This window comes from Myxocyprinus asiaticus, chromosome 2 (genome assembly GCF_019703515.2).
Source record: "Myxocyprinus asiaticus isolate MX2 ecotype Aquarium Trade chromosome 2, UBuf_Myxa_2, whole genome shotgun sequence".
In the NCBI taxonomy this organism is placed as follows: Eukaryota; Metazoa; Chordata; class Actinopteri; order Cypriniformes; family Catostomidae; genus Myxocyprinus; species Myxocyprinus asiaticus.
Window position 1 is genome coordinate 24,888,706 of NC_059345.1, and position 12,925 is coordinate 24,901,630.

A 12,925-nucleotide genomic window follows, 5' to 3' on the forward strand; every position below is an offset into this window, starting at 1 on the left:
GTATGTGTATGACAGCTTAATTACTGATAAAAGTGCTCAATTAAAGAACATCAGCTCCCAAGAGTAACCAGAATGACTTCACCTACCCTCCGCTTTATAAACAACACTTTCTCTCTTTATCTCTTTAGATTGTCTCAGCTGTGCAATATTGCCATCAGAAGTGCATTGTACACAGAGATCTCAAGGTAAGAATGTGTGTAGGGTAGAGATCGGCCGATATTGTTCGGTACTCTGACTTAAAATACACTTAAATAAACATAGTACATTCAAGTTAGCTTTCAAGGTGTGTGGTTCCTTTTATTTACTTGTTATTTTTGGATTCTACAGCGACTGTTTATTTATCTGTTTTTTGATTGTGTGTGCCATTTTTTCTTTTTTTATTTCTGCTTTTTGACACAATAACTAAATAACAACTAAATAAACAGGAATGTATTTCTTATTTAGAGAGTACATCAGAAGGTTGACAAATGTATTTTAATTTTTAAAGTCTAACTGTTAAAAGGCTACACATTTTTCACTTGAGAATGAACAGTCATGCCTCAGTTGTTCTTTAATAGCTCTTATGTGTCTGACATCAAAGTCCATTACAGAAGTTCAGGTGAAGGAATGAATCCTCTATTCAAATAGACACGCACATCAGCACACTATCATAAATGTACCCTGAACCTTGGGACAGCTGGCCTCATTTCCGCTCATTATTAAGATGAAAGGAAGTCCCCCCCATTTCCCATGACGATACTCTGCCCACATAACTCAAGTTGCCTTATTGGTCCAAAGTAACCACCATTACTGCTGAACTTTGGTGTTAGTCACCATGGTTGCATGACTTGTAAATGTCTCTCTTCATTTTTGAAACATGATTTCAGACAGCATTAGATTAAATGCGATAATCACACACATGCATGGTGTCTCTTTTGTCCCTCTCAGGACATTTGCTAGGACATTTACACACACACAAACACTTTTGCTTAGATATATAATTAGGGGAATAACATACACTCCTTTTGTTTTTTATATAAAGCTAATTATAATTTCTATAGACTAACTCTACCCCTAAAAGAAAACTTTTAGCATTTTTAGCAAACACTATTTTCTTTATTAATTGATTTTTCAATAAGGACATCCCATAAAGTCCCCAAAGGGAGATTTTGCTTTTAGGGGACAAAAAGACTACTAATTAGAGTACACGTGTACCCTAGGTCAATCTAATGGCACTTTTCCACTGCACGTTATGGTTCGACTCGACTCAACTCTGCTCGCTTTACTTTTCTGAGCTTGCTTTTCCACTGCAGTTTAGTGCAGCCTCAACGTGGGTGGGATTATAGGCTGATCGTCATAGTTGTGTCGCCTCTACTGCCGTGACATCTTTTTAAACGCGACACAAACACACAACAAAGGAGCAATGGAGGATATCGAAGGAATGGTGTTCTTGATTCTCGGGATGTGGCTGTTTTTCACAGCAAGACGACAAACTTTGTTTCAAAAGAGGCTGACGGCAGCAAGACAAAATACCACTAAAAAAAACAGGTGAGTTTGGGAAATCATATACCAAAGCGCAGACGAGGACATCACTGTGTTAGCTCAAAGATGACGCACAAGGATAAGCTAACCTGCCATCTAGCTTATAGCAATGACGCTGGTAGTGACAATTCTCTCTGACCAATCAGTGATCTGCAGGGTTTTGACGTCTCATTTAGTATCGGCGCGCTCGCTTGGAACCTCGACCGAGATGATACTAAAAAAAGTACCAGGTACTATCCACAGTGGAAAACCCCCAAAAAGCGAGCAGAGTCGAGCTGTACCGTGCAGTGGAAAAGCCCCATTAGTAATGGCACAGCAGTGCTAGAGTGTAAAATACTATTAAAAAATTTTTTTTTTTAAAAAAAGGGCAATGTGTGAATATTAAAAGTTGACTTGATATAACCACCACAAATAATAAAGCACTTACCCAAGTATTGTAAATGTGAAACTGTAGGTGTTGGATCTGTTCGCATGTAAATATATGTTTTACTTAACTATACTTTGGGGACAAAATTGTCCTCAGATGTCAGCTAAATCTGACAAAACCTTCCTTTTGGGGACGTCCTCAAAAGTAAAAATGCTTCATAAATAAAGAAGCTTTTTTTAAAGGGCTGTCAATCGATTAAAATTTGTAATCGAATTAATTACATAATATGCAGATTACTTAATCAAATTAATCGCAATTAATCACATATAAAAATGTTTGTTGAGAAAGGCACTGACATAATAATAATTCAAGATATGATTAAATAATATTTATATTTAAATGATTATAAATATAATATAGGTTGTAAATATAATAATTCAAATAATTAAAAAGCCTAACATTATTGTGGCAGACAAGTAAAGCATCGATACATCAAAACGTGCCTTTAGAAAGCAATATATTGTTAGTTCCATATTATTGAACATAAGCCAATCAATGGCCTATAGTCCACAGCATTACAGTTTGCAACTGAATTCATCAATCTGTCTGAAATAGATTTATTAGAAGGGCTTATCTAAGGACACATCTATGAACATCTGCATCAGACTTGAGCTTTTGGAGTGACTCACTTTGTTTGTTTACCGTCATAAACACAGCGTTTTTTTGGTCACTGCTTCAAGTTAAACGTAGTTTGAATCTTAGAAAAACACGTATCTAGATCCCTACATCGGAATTGCGCTCTATCCAGCTGTGTTTGAATGCAAGAACACGTTCTCATCTTGTGCTGTCGATAGTGTCAAGCAAGCCTAAGTGTGGTTTGCTGTCTGTACATCTGCACGCTGCCTAAACAGCTGGAGTTTCGCTTAATGCCCCTTGCTGGAAACAGGTGCTAACTTTAGCTTGAATTGCTCTGATGGTAGTAATATTCCTTATTATGGTCCATGGACATGATTAATTGTGTTTAATTCATTTAGCACATAATTTTTTATATAATTCAAATTGACAGCCCGACTTTTTTAAATTCTAAACATTAAAAATGTTTTCTTTGAGGAATAGGGTTTGGGTTAATTAGCATTATTTAAAAACAATAGAGATATGTGCCAATTTAGACAGCTAGGTCTATTTGTGTGTTACAGCATGGCTGCCGAAGTTTCTGCCTGTTCAGGTTGTATTACAGGATATATATCGCTTTACTTTGAGAACAGATTTTGTGTTTATTGTTGTTTTTATCACACTAAAAACTTTAGCGAGGTCAGCCAAATACAGTGGACACAGAGATGAGATCTGTCAGAAATCAGCACTCCTGCATTCAATGTGCCATTTTAAGCACATGGACAGTATAATAGCTCCTCTGTTAGGCATTTGTTCTGCTCATGCCTCATCCATTTTTTTGTTGCTGTGTGTGTGTATGTTGTAAAAGTTTGGCTCTGTTCACCGAGTAATATTTAACTGCAGAACAAGCCCAGTTAGAACCGTGCATCTGTTGCTAGGCAACACGGCCTCCCTGCACGGTTAAAGTTGGCGTGCAGACGTTAAATGGCAGCACAGAGGGCGCAACACACACACACAAACACAAACACACATGCCCCACAGACTCAAGCGCACACACAAATGCATAAGTTAGGAAAATTGGACAAAAACGCTGGAGGAAGAGAAAGGAAGCATTTCTGATAGACATGCAAAATGTTTAAAGTTCTAAAGAACGGTAGTGGGCATATGTGTGTTGCTGATGAATGTGAATGCCATAAGTTAATCCATTCGTTTCTTATTCCCATATCAGGAGCCATCTCTCTCTTTCAAAGCTTGGTCTCATTTCCAAGCGCTCTCTTTCATTCTGTCCCCTTTCCAACTACTTCTCACACTCTCTCTCTTTATCTCTCCCTCAGGCTGAGAACCTTTTACTGGATGCTGACATGAACATAAAGATTGCTGACTTTGGCTTCAGTAATGAGTTTAAGGTGGGCAACAAGTTGGACACTTTCTGCGGAAGCCCCCCATACGCCGCCCCTGAACTCTTTCAGGGCAAAAAGTATGACGGGCCTGAGGTGGATGTATGGAGTCTTGGGGTCATACTCTACACGTTAGTCAGTGGCTCGCTGCCTTTCGATGGACAGAACTTGAAGGTAAAGAAAAGAAAAGTTACTAACAGTTGATTTGGACACAAATCAAAGTGACACGCTGAAATTAAATGAGTGTGTCACTTTGATGTGTGTCTCTTATTTCTACTGTGTCATTCATTGTCTCTGTCATTCTCTTCTACAGGAGTTGCGCGAGCGTGTGTTGAGAGGAAAGTACAGGATTCCCTTCTACATGTCCACAGACTGCGAGAACCTGCTGAAGAAATTTCTCATCCTCAACCCCACCAAAAGGGGAAGTTTGGAGGTACACTTGGTTTAGACGCATGCACACATCTGATATCTCTCTGTGGACTAGAGCAGTGGTTCCCAAACTCTTTTAAACTACGAACCCCCTTTATGTTGTTGTTTTTTCTCCATGGCACTCCAACCACTGAAATATATAAATAAATGAACAAAGATGCTTTAGAAAACTTTTTGAAACTTTTTGAAAAGTTTTGTATAAATATTAACAAATTGATTGTAACCTTCAAGTGTTTCTAAAGTAAACATGGCTTCAAGTTTTTAAAGTAACTATTCAAGAGTCGGTTATAAAATATAGTAATAAAATAGAGAAAACGGTGCTTTATTTTATTTTTTATTTTTTTATTTTTTTGTGCAGATATTGTCCCATCTGTTAACACTCTCATAATGCATTAAGGATCGTGTTTACATTAATATTGCGTCAAGATGGGCATTTTGACTAAGAACGACGTTTGACTGTTCACACGCGCAGCTTCATTCACGTGCAGACCTTTACATTTATGCATTTGGCAGATGCTTATATCTAAAGTGCATTCAATGTATACATTTTATCAGTTTGTGTGTTCCCTGGGAATTGAATCCATGATCTTGGTGTTGCTAGCACCATGCTCTATCAGTTGAGCTACTCAGTTGAGGTTAGTGAAAACAGTACACGGGTACCAAATTGAGTTAGTTCTTGGTACTGCTGGTACTTTTAATATGGGTGGCTATTAAAATTGAAAACTGAGCAGAGATTCTGCGGTACCCCAGGGGGGCGCAAGATGACTCAAAATTATTTATAATAATTTTAACAATCTAACTTAATAAAAATGCTGTCCCGATACCATCTTTTTGAGACCGATACTTTTTTTGCTACTCGCCGATATCGAGTCCGATACCTGTTGCTTTTTTTTTTCTTTTTTTTTCTGACCTGCATATCAACAGTTTATTTCAATTTTATCATCAAAATGGTGTTTAAAAGTAATTAATTAAAACTTTAATCAAATGCTATTGTATTATTTTTATCAAATTAAGTGCTTCTATACAGAACCTCACAGCACAATCTAAAATACATTGGAGTTATTTTTGTCAAATAAAGTTTTGCATAACAGAGCATTACAGATGTGAGATATTACTTAAATATAATACAATTTCTATTGATTTATTATTATTATTATTGTTAGTAGTAGTAGTAGTAGTTGTAGTATAACAGTGAATATTACATTTCTGTCATACTTTTTTAATTTAAATTGAGCTTTTATTTTGGCTGAGATTTTATTTTGAATTGTTTCTGTGTTGTTATGACCAAGGAGCTCTGATGTTATGATGAGCTTCCCACTCTGGAAAAGCTGGTCACTATGTGATTAAAAGTGATTATTCAACTATAAAAAGCTGCTATTTAAATAAATAAAAATGTACTCTGAATGTGCCACGCACTACAAAGTGAATTTGCGCTCTGTTCACTGTCGTCTGCTACAAACAGAGCGCTCGATGCACAAGACGCTGTTTTCCCTGTACGAGCCAAGGTGGAGCTTTTTAAAGGTACATGGAGCCAGCGTCGGCACAGCACTGTCTCCACACATTCACAAGATTCAAATTTGCAGCATTCCACTCATGCAAACTATATATTTATATCATTAAATTGCAGCTTTTGCGGTAAAATAATCTCACTAGGACATAACATGATTTTAATTTGTGTGCTGAATGTTTACATAATGACATTCGTACGTCAGATGGTATCGGTTTTTGATATCGGAGCATTTTTACGAGTGCGAGTACATGAACTTGGTATCGTACCCGATTCCGATACCAGTATCGGTATCGGGACATCCCTACATAAAATTGCAAAAAAAAAAAATAAAAACAGGATTGTAGTAGTACAAAATTTTTAGTGGTACAGACATTTTATTTCATATTGTGGAACGACTCCCTTCAAAAGCTATTTTTATAAAACAAAATACTGTTCTTGAAACTTCTGGAATATCAAAATGAATCATGATTCATTTGTTTCTGTTTTTTCACATGCCAACAAAAGCACATCGAACAATAAGAAATGCATTTGGATCATGTTTTGGAAAAAAAATATTGTTCGGTAGTCTCTGCAAACGGTTATACAGAAAAAATTATAAACATTTGCAGATTTCAAAATGTAATATACATTTCTGTTTATAAATATATAGTGCATTAAGAAAGTATTCAGACCCCTTCATTTTTTCACATTTTGTTATGTTGCAGCCTTATGCTAAAATGCTTTAAATTATTTTTTCACATCAATCTACACTCCATACCCCATAATGACAAAGCAAAAACCAGATTTTTGATAACATTGCAAATTTGTTACAAAGAAAAAACTGAAATATCACATTGACATGAGTATTCAGACCTTTAACCCAGTACTTAGTTGAAGCACCTTTGGCAGCGATTACAGCCTTAAGTCTTTTTTGGGTATGATGCGACAAGCTTTGCACACCTGGATTTGGGGATTTTCTGCCATTTTTCTCTGCAGATCCTCTCAAGCTCAGTCAGGTTGGATGGAGACCGTCGGTAGAGATGTTCGATTGGGTTCAAGTCTGGGCTCTAGCTGGGCCACTCAAGGACATTCACAGAGTTGTCCCTAAGCCACTCTTGTGTTGTCTTGGCTGTGTGCTTGGGGTCATTGTCCTGTTGGAAGGTGAACCTTTGGCCCAGTCTGAGGTCTTGAGTGCTCTGGACCAGGTTTTCATTAAGGATGTCTTTGTATTTTGCTGCGTTCAGCTTTCCTTCAACCCTAACCAGTCCCCCAATCCCTGTCACTGAAAAACACCCCCACAGCATGATGCTACCACCACCATGCTTCACCATTGGGATGGTATTGCGCAGGTGATGTGCGGTGCCTGGTTTCTTCCAGACACGACGCTTGGAATTGAGGCCAAACAGTTCAAACTTTGTTTCATCAGACCAAAGAATCTTGTTTCTAACAGTCTGAAAAGTCTTAGGTGCTTTTTCATGTGTCTTCCACTGAGGAGAGTCTTCCATCCGGCCACTCTGCCATAAAGCCCAGATCGGTGGAGTGTTGCAGTGATGGTTGACCTTCTGCAAGTTTCTCCCATCTCCACACATGATCTCTGTTGCTCAACCAGAGTGACCATCAGGTTCTTGGTCACCTCTCTTACCAAGGCCCTTCTCCCCTGATTGCTCAGTTTAGCCAGGCGGCCAGCTCTAGGAAAAGTCCTGGTTGTTTCAAACAGGCTGCTGTGCTCTTGGGAACCTTCTATGCAGCCAAAATTTTTTGTGTATTTCCCCAGATCTGTGTGTATCAAAGTTTGTGGTTATGAGGAAGGAGGAAGCAGCAGGAGTCGGAAGAACAAATCCATGTGAGTTTTATTTACAGCAAACAAAGATCCGGTTTTAACGTAAATGAAATCAAATACTGCTTTTCATCAGGCCTGGCCACCACTCCCCCCCCATTTCTGGAGAGGAAGTCCACGACAGCCATCTGTGCGCCCCTGGCCTATGGACCACCTCGAACTTAAATGGCTGAAGAGCCAGATACCACCGGGTAATCTGCGCGTTGGCATCTTTCATGCGGTGGAGCCATTGGAGTGGGGCGTAATCTGAACAGAGGGTGAAGGCACGCCCCAACAGGTAGTACTGGAGAATGAGGACGGCCCACCTGCGAGAGCACCGCCCCAGCCCCCTGTCTGAAGCGTCCATCTGTAAAATGAAAAAAAAAAAAAAAAAACGATCTGCCACAAAGTGCAGCTTTCACCTGCGTAAACACTTGTTGACACTGCTCTGTCCACTGGACCAGATCTGGCACTCCCTTTTTAGTGAGATCAGTTAGCAGGCTGGTGGCGGCCGAATAATTAGGCACAAACCTTCTATAATAGCCAGCCATCCCTAGGAACTGTCTTACCTCCTTTTTGGTCTTGGGTCTCAGGCAGGCCGCAGTCGCTGCAGTCTTATCAATTTGGGGACGTACCTGTCCATGACCCAAGTGGAAGCCCAGATACCATACCTTCACCTGCCAATTGCGCACTTCTTTGGGTTTGCCATAAGTCCTGGTCATCTCAGCAATCTCAGGACGGCCCTCAGATGTTGTACATGCTGCTGCCAATCATTGTTGTAAATGATGATGTCATCTAGATAGGCAGTGACATACGCTGAGTGTGGTCTGAGGACTCTGTCTATGAGCCACTAAAACGTAGCCAGGGCCCCGAACAAACCGAATGGAAGTGTCATGATTTGGTGTAATCCAAACTGTGTGGAGAAAGCCGTTTTTTCACAGGACATTGGTGTTAAGAGGATTTGCCAAAATCCCTTCATTAAGTCCAGTGTTGAGTAAAATTGAGCGGTGCCCAACCGATCGAGCAACTCATCAATACGAGGCATTGGGTATGCATCAAATTTAACACCTCATTGATTTTTCTAAAATCCACATAGAATCATACTGACCCATCGCTCTTAGGGACTAGAACGACCAGGCTGTACCAATCACTGTGGGATTCTTCTATTACTCCCATATCGAGCATTGCATCTAATTCTTCCCGAACCACTTTTTTCTTGTGCTTGGGAAGTCAATAGGGACAAGTGCGTAACACTACCCTGGGTGTAGTCTCATTGTGGTGCACTATGAGATTTGTGCACCCAGGCAGAGCGAGAAGACATCTGCAAATTATTTTTGCAACTTGGCAACCTCTGTGAAACGGCAAGAGGCGGTCTCCACAAGTGACCGGGGTGGCATGATTGGCTTTTACCTTCACCTTCGGCCCGAGCTCCTCCCTCTCCGGAACCACTGTCACCAATGTCACAGGGACCACCTCCGTCCATAATCAGGAGGTTGAGATGGTATATTTGACGTGCGTCACCTCTATCTGTCCGCCTTACCTCATAGTCAAGATCTCCTACAAGCCCTCTGACCTCAAAGGGCCCTTGCTACTTGGCGAGTAATTTAGAGCTCAACGTTGGGAGTAATTCAAGCACTTTGTCTCCCGGTGCAAATTCCTGTAGCCAAGTGCACCTGTCACACAGTTGGCTTTGACGTTCTTGAGCTTGGAGCAAATTTTCCTGTGTTAGTTGACACAAAGTGTGGAGTTTTGCTCTAAGATCAAGATCGTACTGAATGTAGCTGTTGGGCCTCATGTATTCAGATAGAAGACAAAGGCAGGCCTAACAGTCATAAAAAACATTCCTCAAGCCCCCTCCTTCTAAGTCATAAATCTTACTGATAAAATCGCGCCAAAATCAAACAAAGGGAGTCCTAAACAGACTACAGATCCATGAAGCCTTGCCCACTAAAGGATCGAGCACTCAACTCCTATTGGATGAGGCACACAACAGAACGTCCCTCAAACATGACATCATCAGGACTTCAAATAATTCTGAAAATGCTTCCAAAGTTGCTTCCGGCAACTTCGTTCACCGAATACGGACGTAGCTTTTTGCTGCTCTCCGGTGTAACCTCGTGGCATAAGGAAGTAATGTCCGACTTGAAACTGTAGCCATACAATCTCCATCTCGCTGGACGAGTTGAGATTACTCTGTGTTCAACCAAACACTCTAACGGATCCGAAGGAGACCGCCGAGCAATTCGCATCTTCATCCGTTGGCCTACAGAAGTGAAGAGATTAAAGATTTCTCTTCCATCTTCAATCAAGTCGACATTTCTGAGTTCTCCGCCAGCCCGCCGAGAATCAACAGCCGTACCGCCCTCTGAGAATCAACAGCTGTACCGGCCGCCGACAGCGCGAGGAAACGGCTCTAGTCATCACACGAGCCTCAAGAAACCGGGTCAAAGTTAAAGGACGGAGGAAAACACATTCTACCTGTGTCCTCATACGATTCAAGTAAGAGGTTTACGTCTGGGCAGAGATAGAATATTATAGCGTGTTATTCTTGTGTTTCAAGGTTTTTGCTTGTACAGTTTACGGACCGCCATGTCCGCTAATTATTAATACTCAGGGTATTAATTATCACGAATTTGTTTTGCTGTATTGTAGTCCAACCAAATTGGACTGTTGTGCATTTTCGCCATCGCGGGTGAGACAGCAACTGAGTTCATCTATTAAAGAGTCAAATAACAAGGGACTTTTACGAGCCCCGCTCGTAAAACCGCGTCTCTGAGTGATGAACACGGCTGCTTCATCTCCAGCTATCGCGAAATCAGCTTTCGGGCTGTCACTTAATCATCTCTCTCTCTCTCTCTCTCTCTCTCACTAACCACACTGACACGCACACACACACTGTCACACACACACCTTGTGTTATAGGATTATTTTTGTTTCCATATCTAATCATATCACTGTTTAGTTTGTAGTTGTAAGTCGGAAGTTTATTGACTGCATTGTATTAATTATTAATTGATATTACTGCATAAATAAACTTTGTTTATATTACAAAGAGAAGTGTTTTGGTTTGTTTTGCATACGCCTGTGTCGTGCTGACGGGATGTCAGTGCTCGGATTCAAACCTTCATTCATTGTTTTTTATTCGAAAATCGATATTCTTCGGATGTCGATTTTCCTAAGAAAACAATCTAATATTGAGACTGTTTTAATATTCGGTTATTAGCCCCTGATTTCAGGGTGGTGCCCCGTCAATGTTAATCCTTATTAATATTCTATTGATTTTTGATAATTGATAATTATCTTTGATTGAATTAGAATGATCAATAAGCTAGTGTTAATTTTAATGTTTCTTCGATGTTAACAATTGATAAGTGTTGATTTTAAAGGATTAAAAAAAAAGCTAACATTGATTCTCATCAATGTTCTATTGATTTTAATAATTAATAATTATCTTTGATAATTATTAATTATTGCTAATAACCAAACTTGCTCCTAAACGTAGCACACTACATTTACTGGAGTCCTATATGAGGTTTTAATGAGTTAGATCCAATTAATTAATTTAAATATTGATTAATAACTACAGAAATAATTATTAATTATTTCTGATAGTAACACTGATCTAAACAACCAGTAAAGCCCTACATAATAATTGGTGCCCCGTGTGAGGCATCCTACGTGCCAGTTCTGTCACAGTGTGTATGCATAAGAATCCAAAGTAATAAGTTGAAATCCTTACGTCAAAGTTTGGTTCTGTTTGACAATTTACTTCTCACAACTTGCCAAACATAAGCCAGTGTGGTGTGAAAGTGCTCTTAAGAGTGAATTAGGGGTTGGTAAATTTACTATAGTCTGCTTAAAACCTGCTGTTGTTGTTATTTAACTCCTAACGCTTTCATCTAAATGTTACAGAGAGGTGCCAAGTCACTTCATTGACATCCACCAAAGAGAGAACACAGTGAAATTTGCACATTACATAACAGTAGACCGTAAGCCACAGGTTGAAGCCTCTCAACTGTGCTTTCGTGTTAGCATTATATCAACTGTAAAACAACAAGCTGTCAGAGCCACTATCACAAGAATTTTTACGGCCCCAGTAAAATGAGTCACCAATCGCCCTGCGTGACTGGAGCTGAAGCTCCACAGAGGTTAGTCGACCCAGCACTGCAAGATGTAGTTGCTGCTGTCCTTCGTCTCTCCATAGAGGAGAGAGATAACCTTAACGGCTACAATGTTAGTCGTTGTGATGAAGCATTGCAGGAACTAGTTGATTATGTCAACAACCCGGTCGGGAAGCCAATGCGCACAATCCTGGACCTAGTGGGCCAAATGTTCCTTCTTCATCACCGCAAAACCCAACTGCAAACCGCCGAGCACCAGGCCCAGCTCGCACAGCTGCAGAGCAGCTATCATGCAGTGCAGAGGGAAAATCTCAGCCTGCACCAAGAAATTAGGTGCACTCAAGCTGAGAAAGTCCAGGCACAGAAAGATAATGCCCGGATGCAGGAGGAAAACGAAGCCCTGCGCAGGCAGCTTCAAGCTGCCCAGCTAAAAGTAGAGTCAGATCAGGTAAGTGCAGCTGAAATGCACCGCACGACATCTGACATAGAAGAGGGCTCCCTTTGTAGCGCTACGCGTAGAAATGTGCCCCTGGGAAACCCAGGAACACACGCTAGGAGCCGAGCTGCCCCTAATGGTACAGTCTCTGACTTCGTCCTCCAAGACACCTTTCAAAATCCTCCTGCGGCCCGCTGGTTGGATGCAGGTGCCCCTCCTTATAGTTGCCCTCCTCAGTCATTTTTCAGTCACGCCACCTTGCGTTTCAAACCGACTGATTCCACAACACGAAGGGGGGACAATTATTTTCAAGCCCAGAGTGGTGTAAGCGGCTCGAATATCCCATTAGCCAGGGAGATGTACGCAACCCGGGGTCCACCCCCACGCGTCGACTGGACTCCTTCCCCACCACGAAGGGGAGGAAGTCGTCCTCATCGCTATAGCGATCCGAGTGACTATGATGTTTCGGATGACTCGGACGACCCGTGGTCATACCAACACCAGCGCTCGCGCATCCGACAACTCGAGTCCCTCGCAGGGGACATAGAACGCTTTGACCCAAATAATCGAGATTCAAACATCGACAATTATCTTAGGGAAATTGAGCACTGCCTGATTGATTTGCCTTACGCTTCCTCGCGCGAAAAACTCAAGCTCATATGGAAGACCACGGTAAGGAGTGTCCATGCGTTCATGGAAACGCTACCGACTGGTACACGAAACCGCTACTCAGCTCT

At 40.9% G+C, this 12,925-nt stretch overlaps 1 protein-coding gene across 8 annotated transcripts in view; it reads left to right on the plus strand.

Annotated features, from left to right (window-relative positions):
* The window catches only part of LOC127414784 (serine/threonine-protein kinase MARK2-like), a 102,276-nt gene that overhangs the window by 48,639 nt on the left and 40,712 nt on the right, over window positions 1-12,925 (plus strand). For all 8 annotated transcript variants that reach the window (XM_051653088.1, XM_051653094.1, XM_051653122.1 and 5 more), the window contains exons 7-9: window positions 129-185; window positions 3,835-4,071; window positions 4,211-4,330. In XM_051653088.1, the coding sequence (XP_051509048.1) occupies window positions 129-185; window positions 3,835-4,071; window positions 4,211-4,330 (414 nt within the window). The remainder of the gene's footprint in view (window positions 1-128; window positions 186-3,834; window positions 4,072-4,210; window positions 4,331-12,925) is intronic.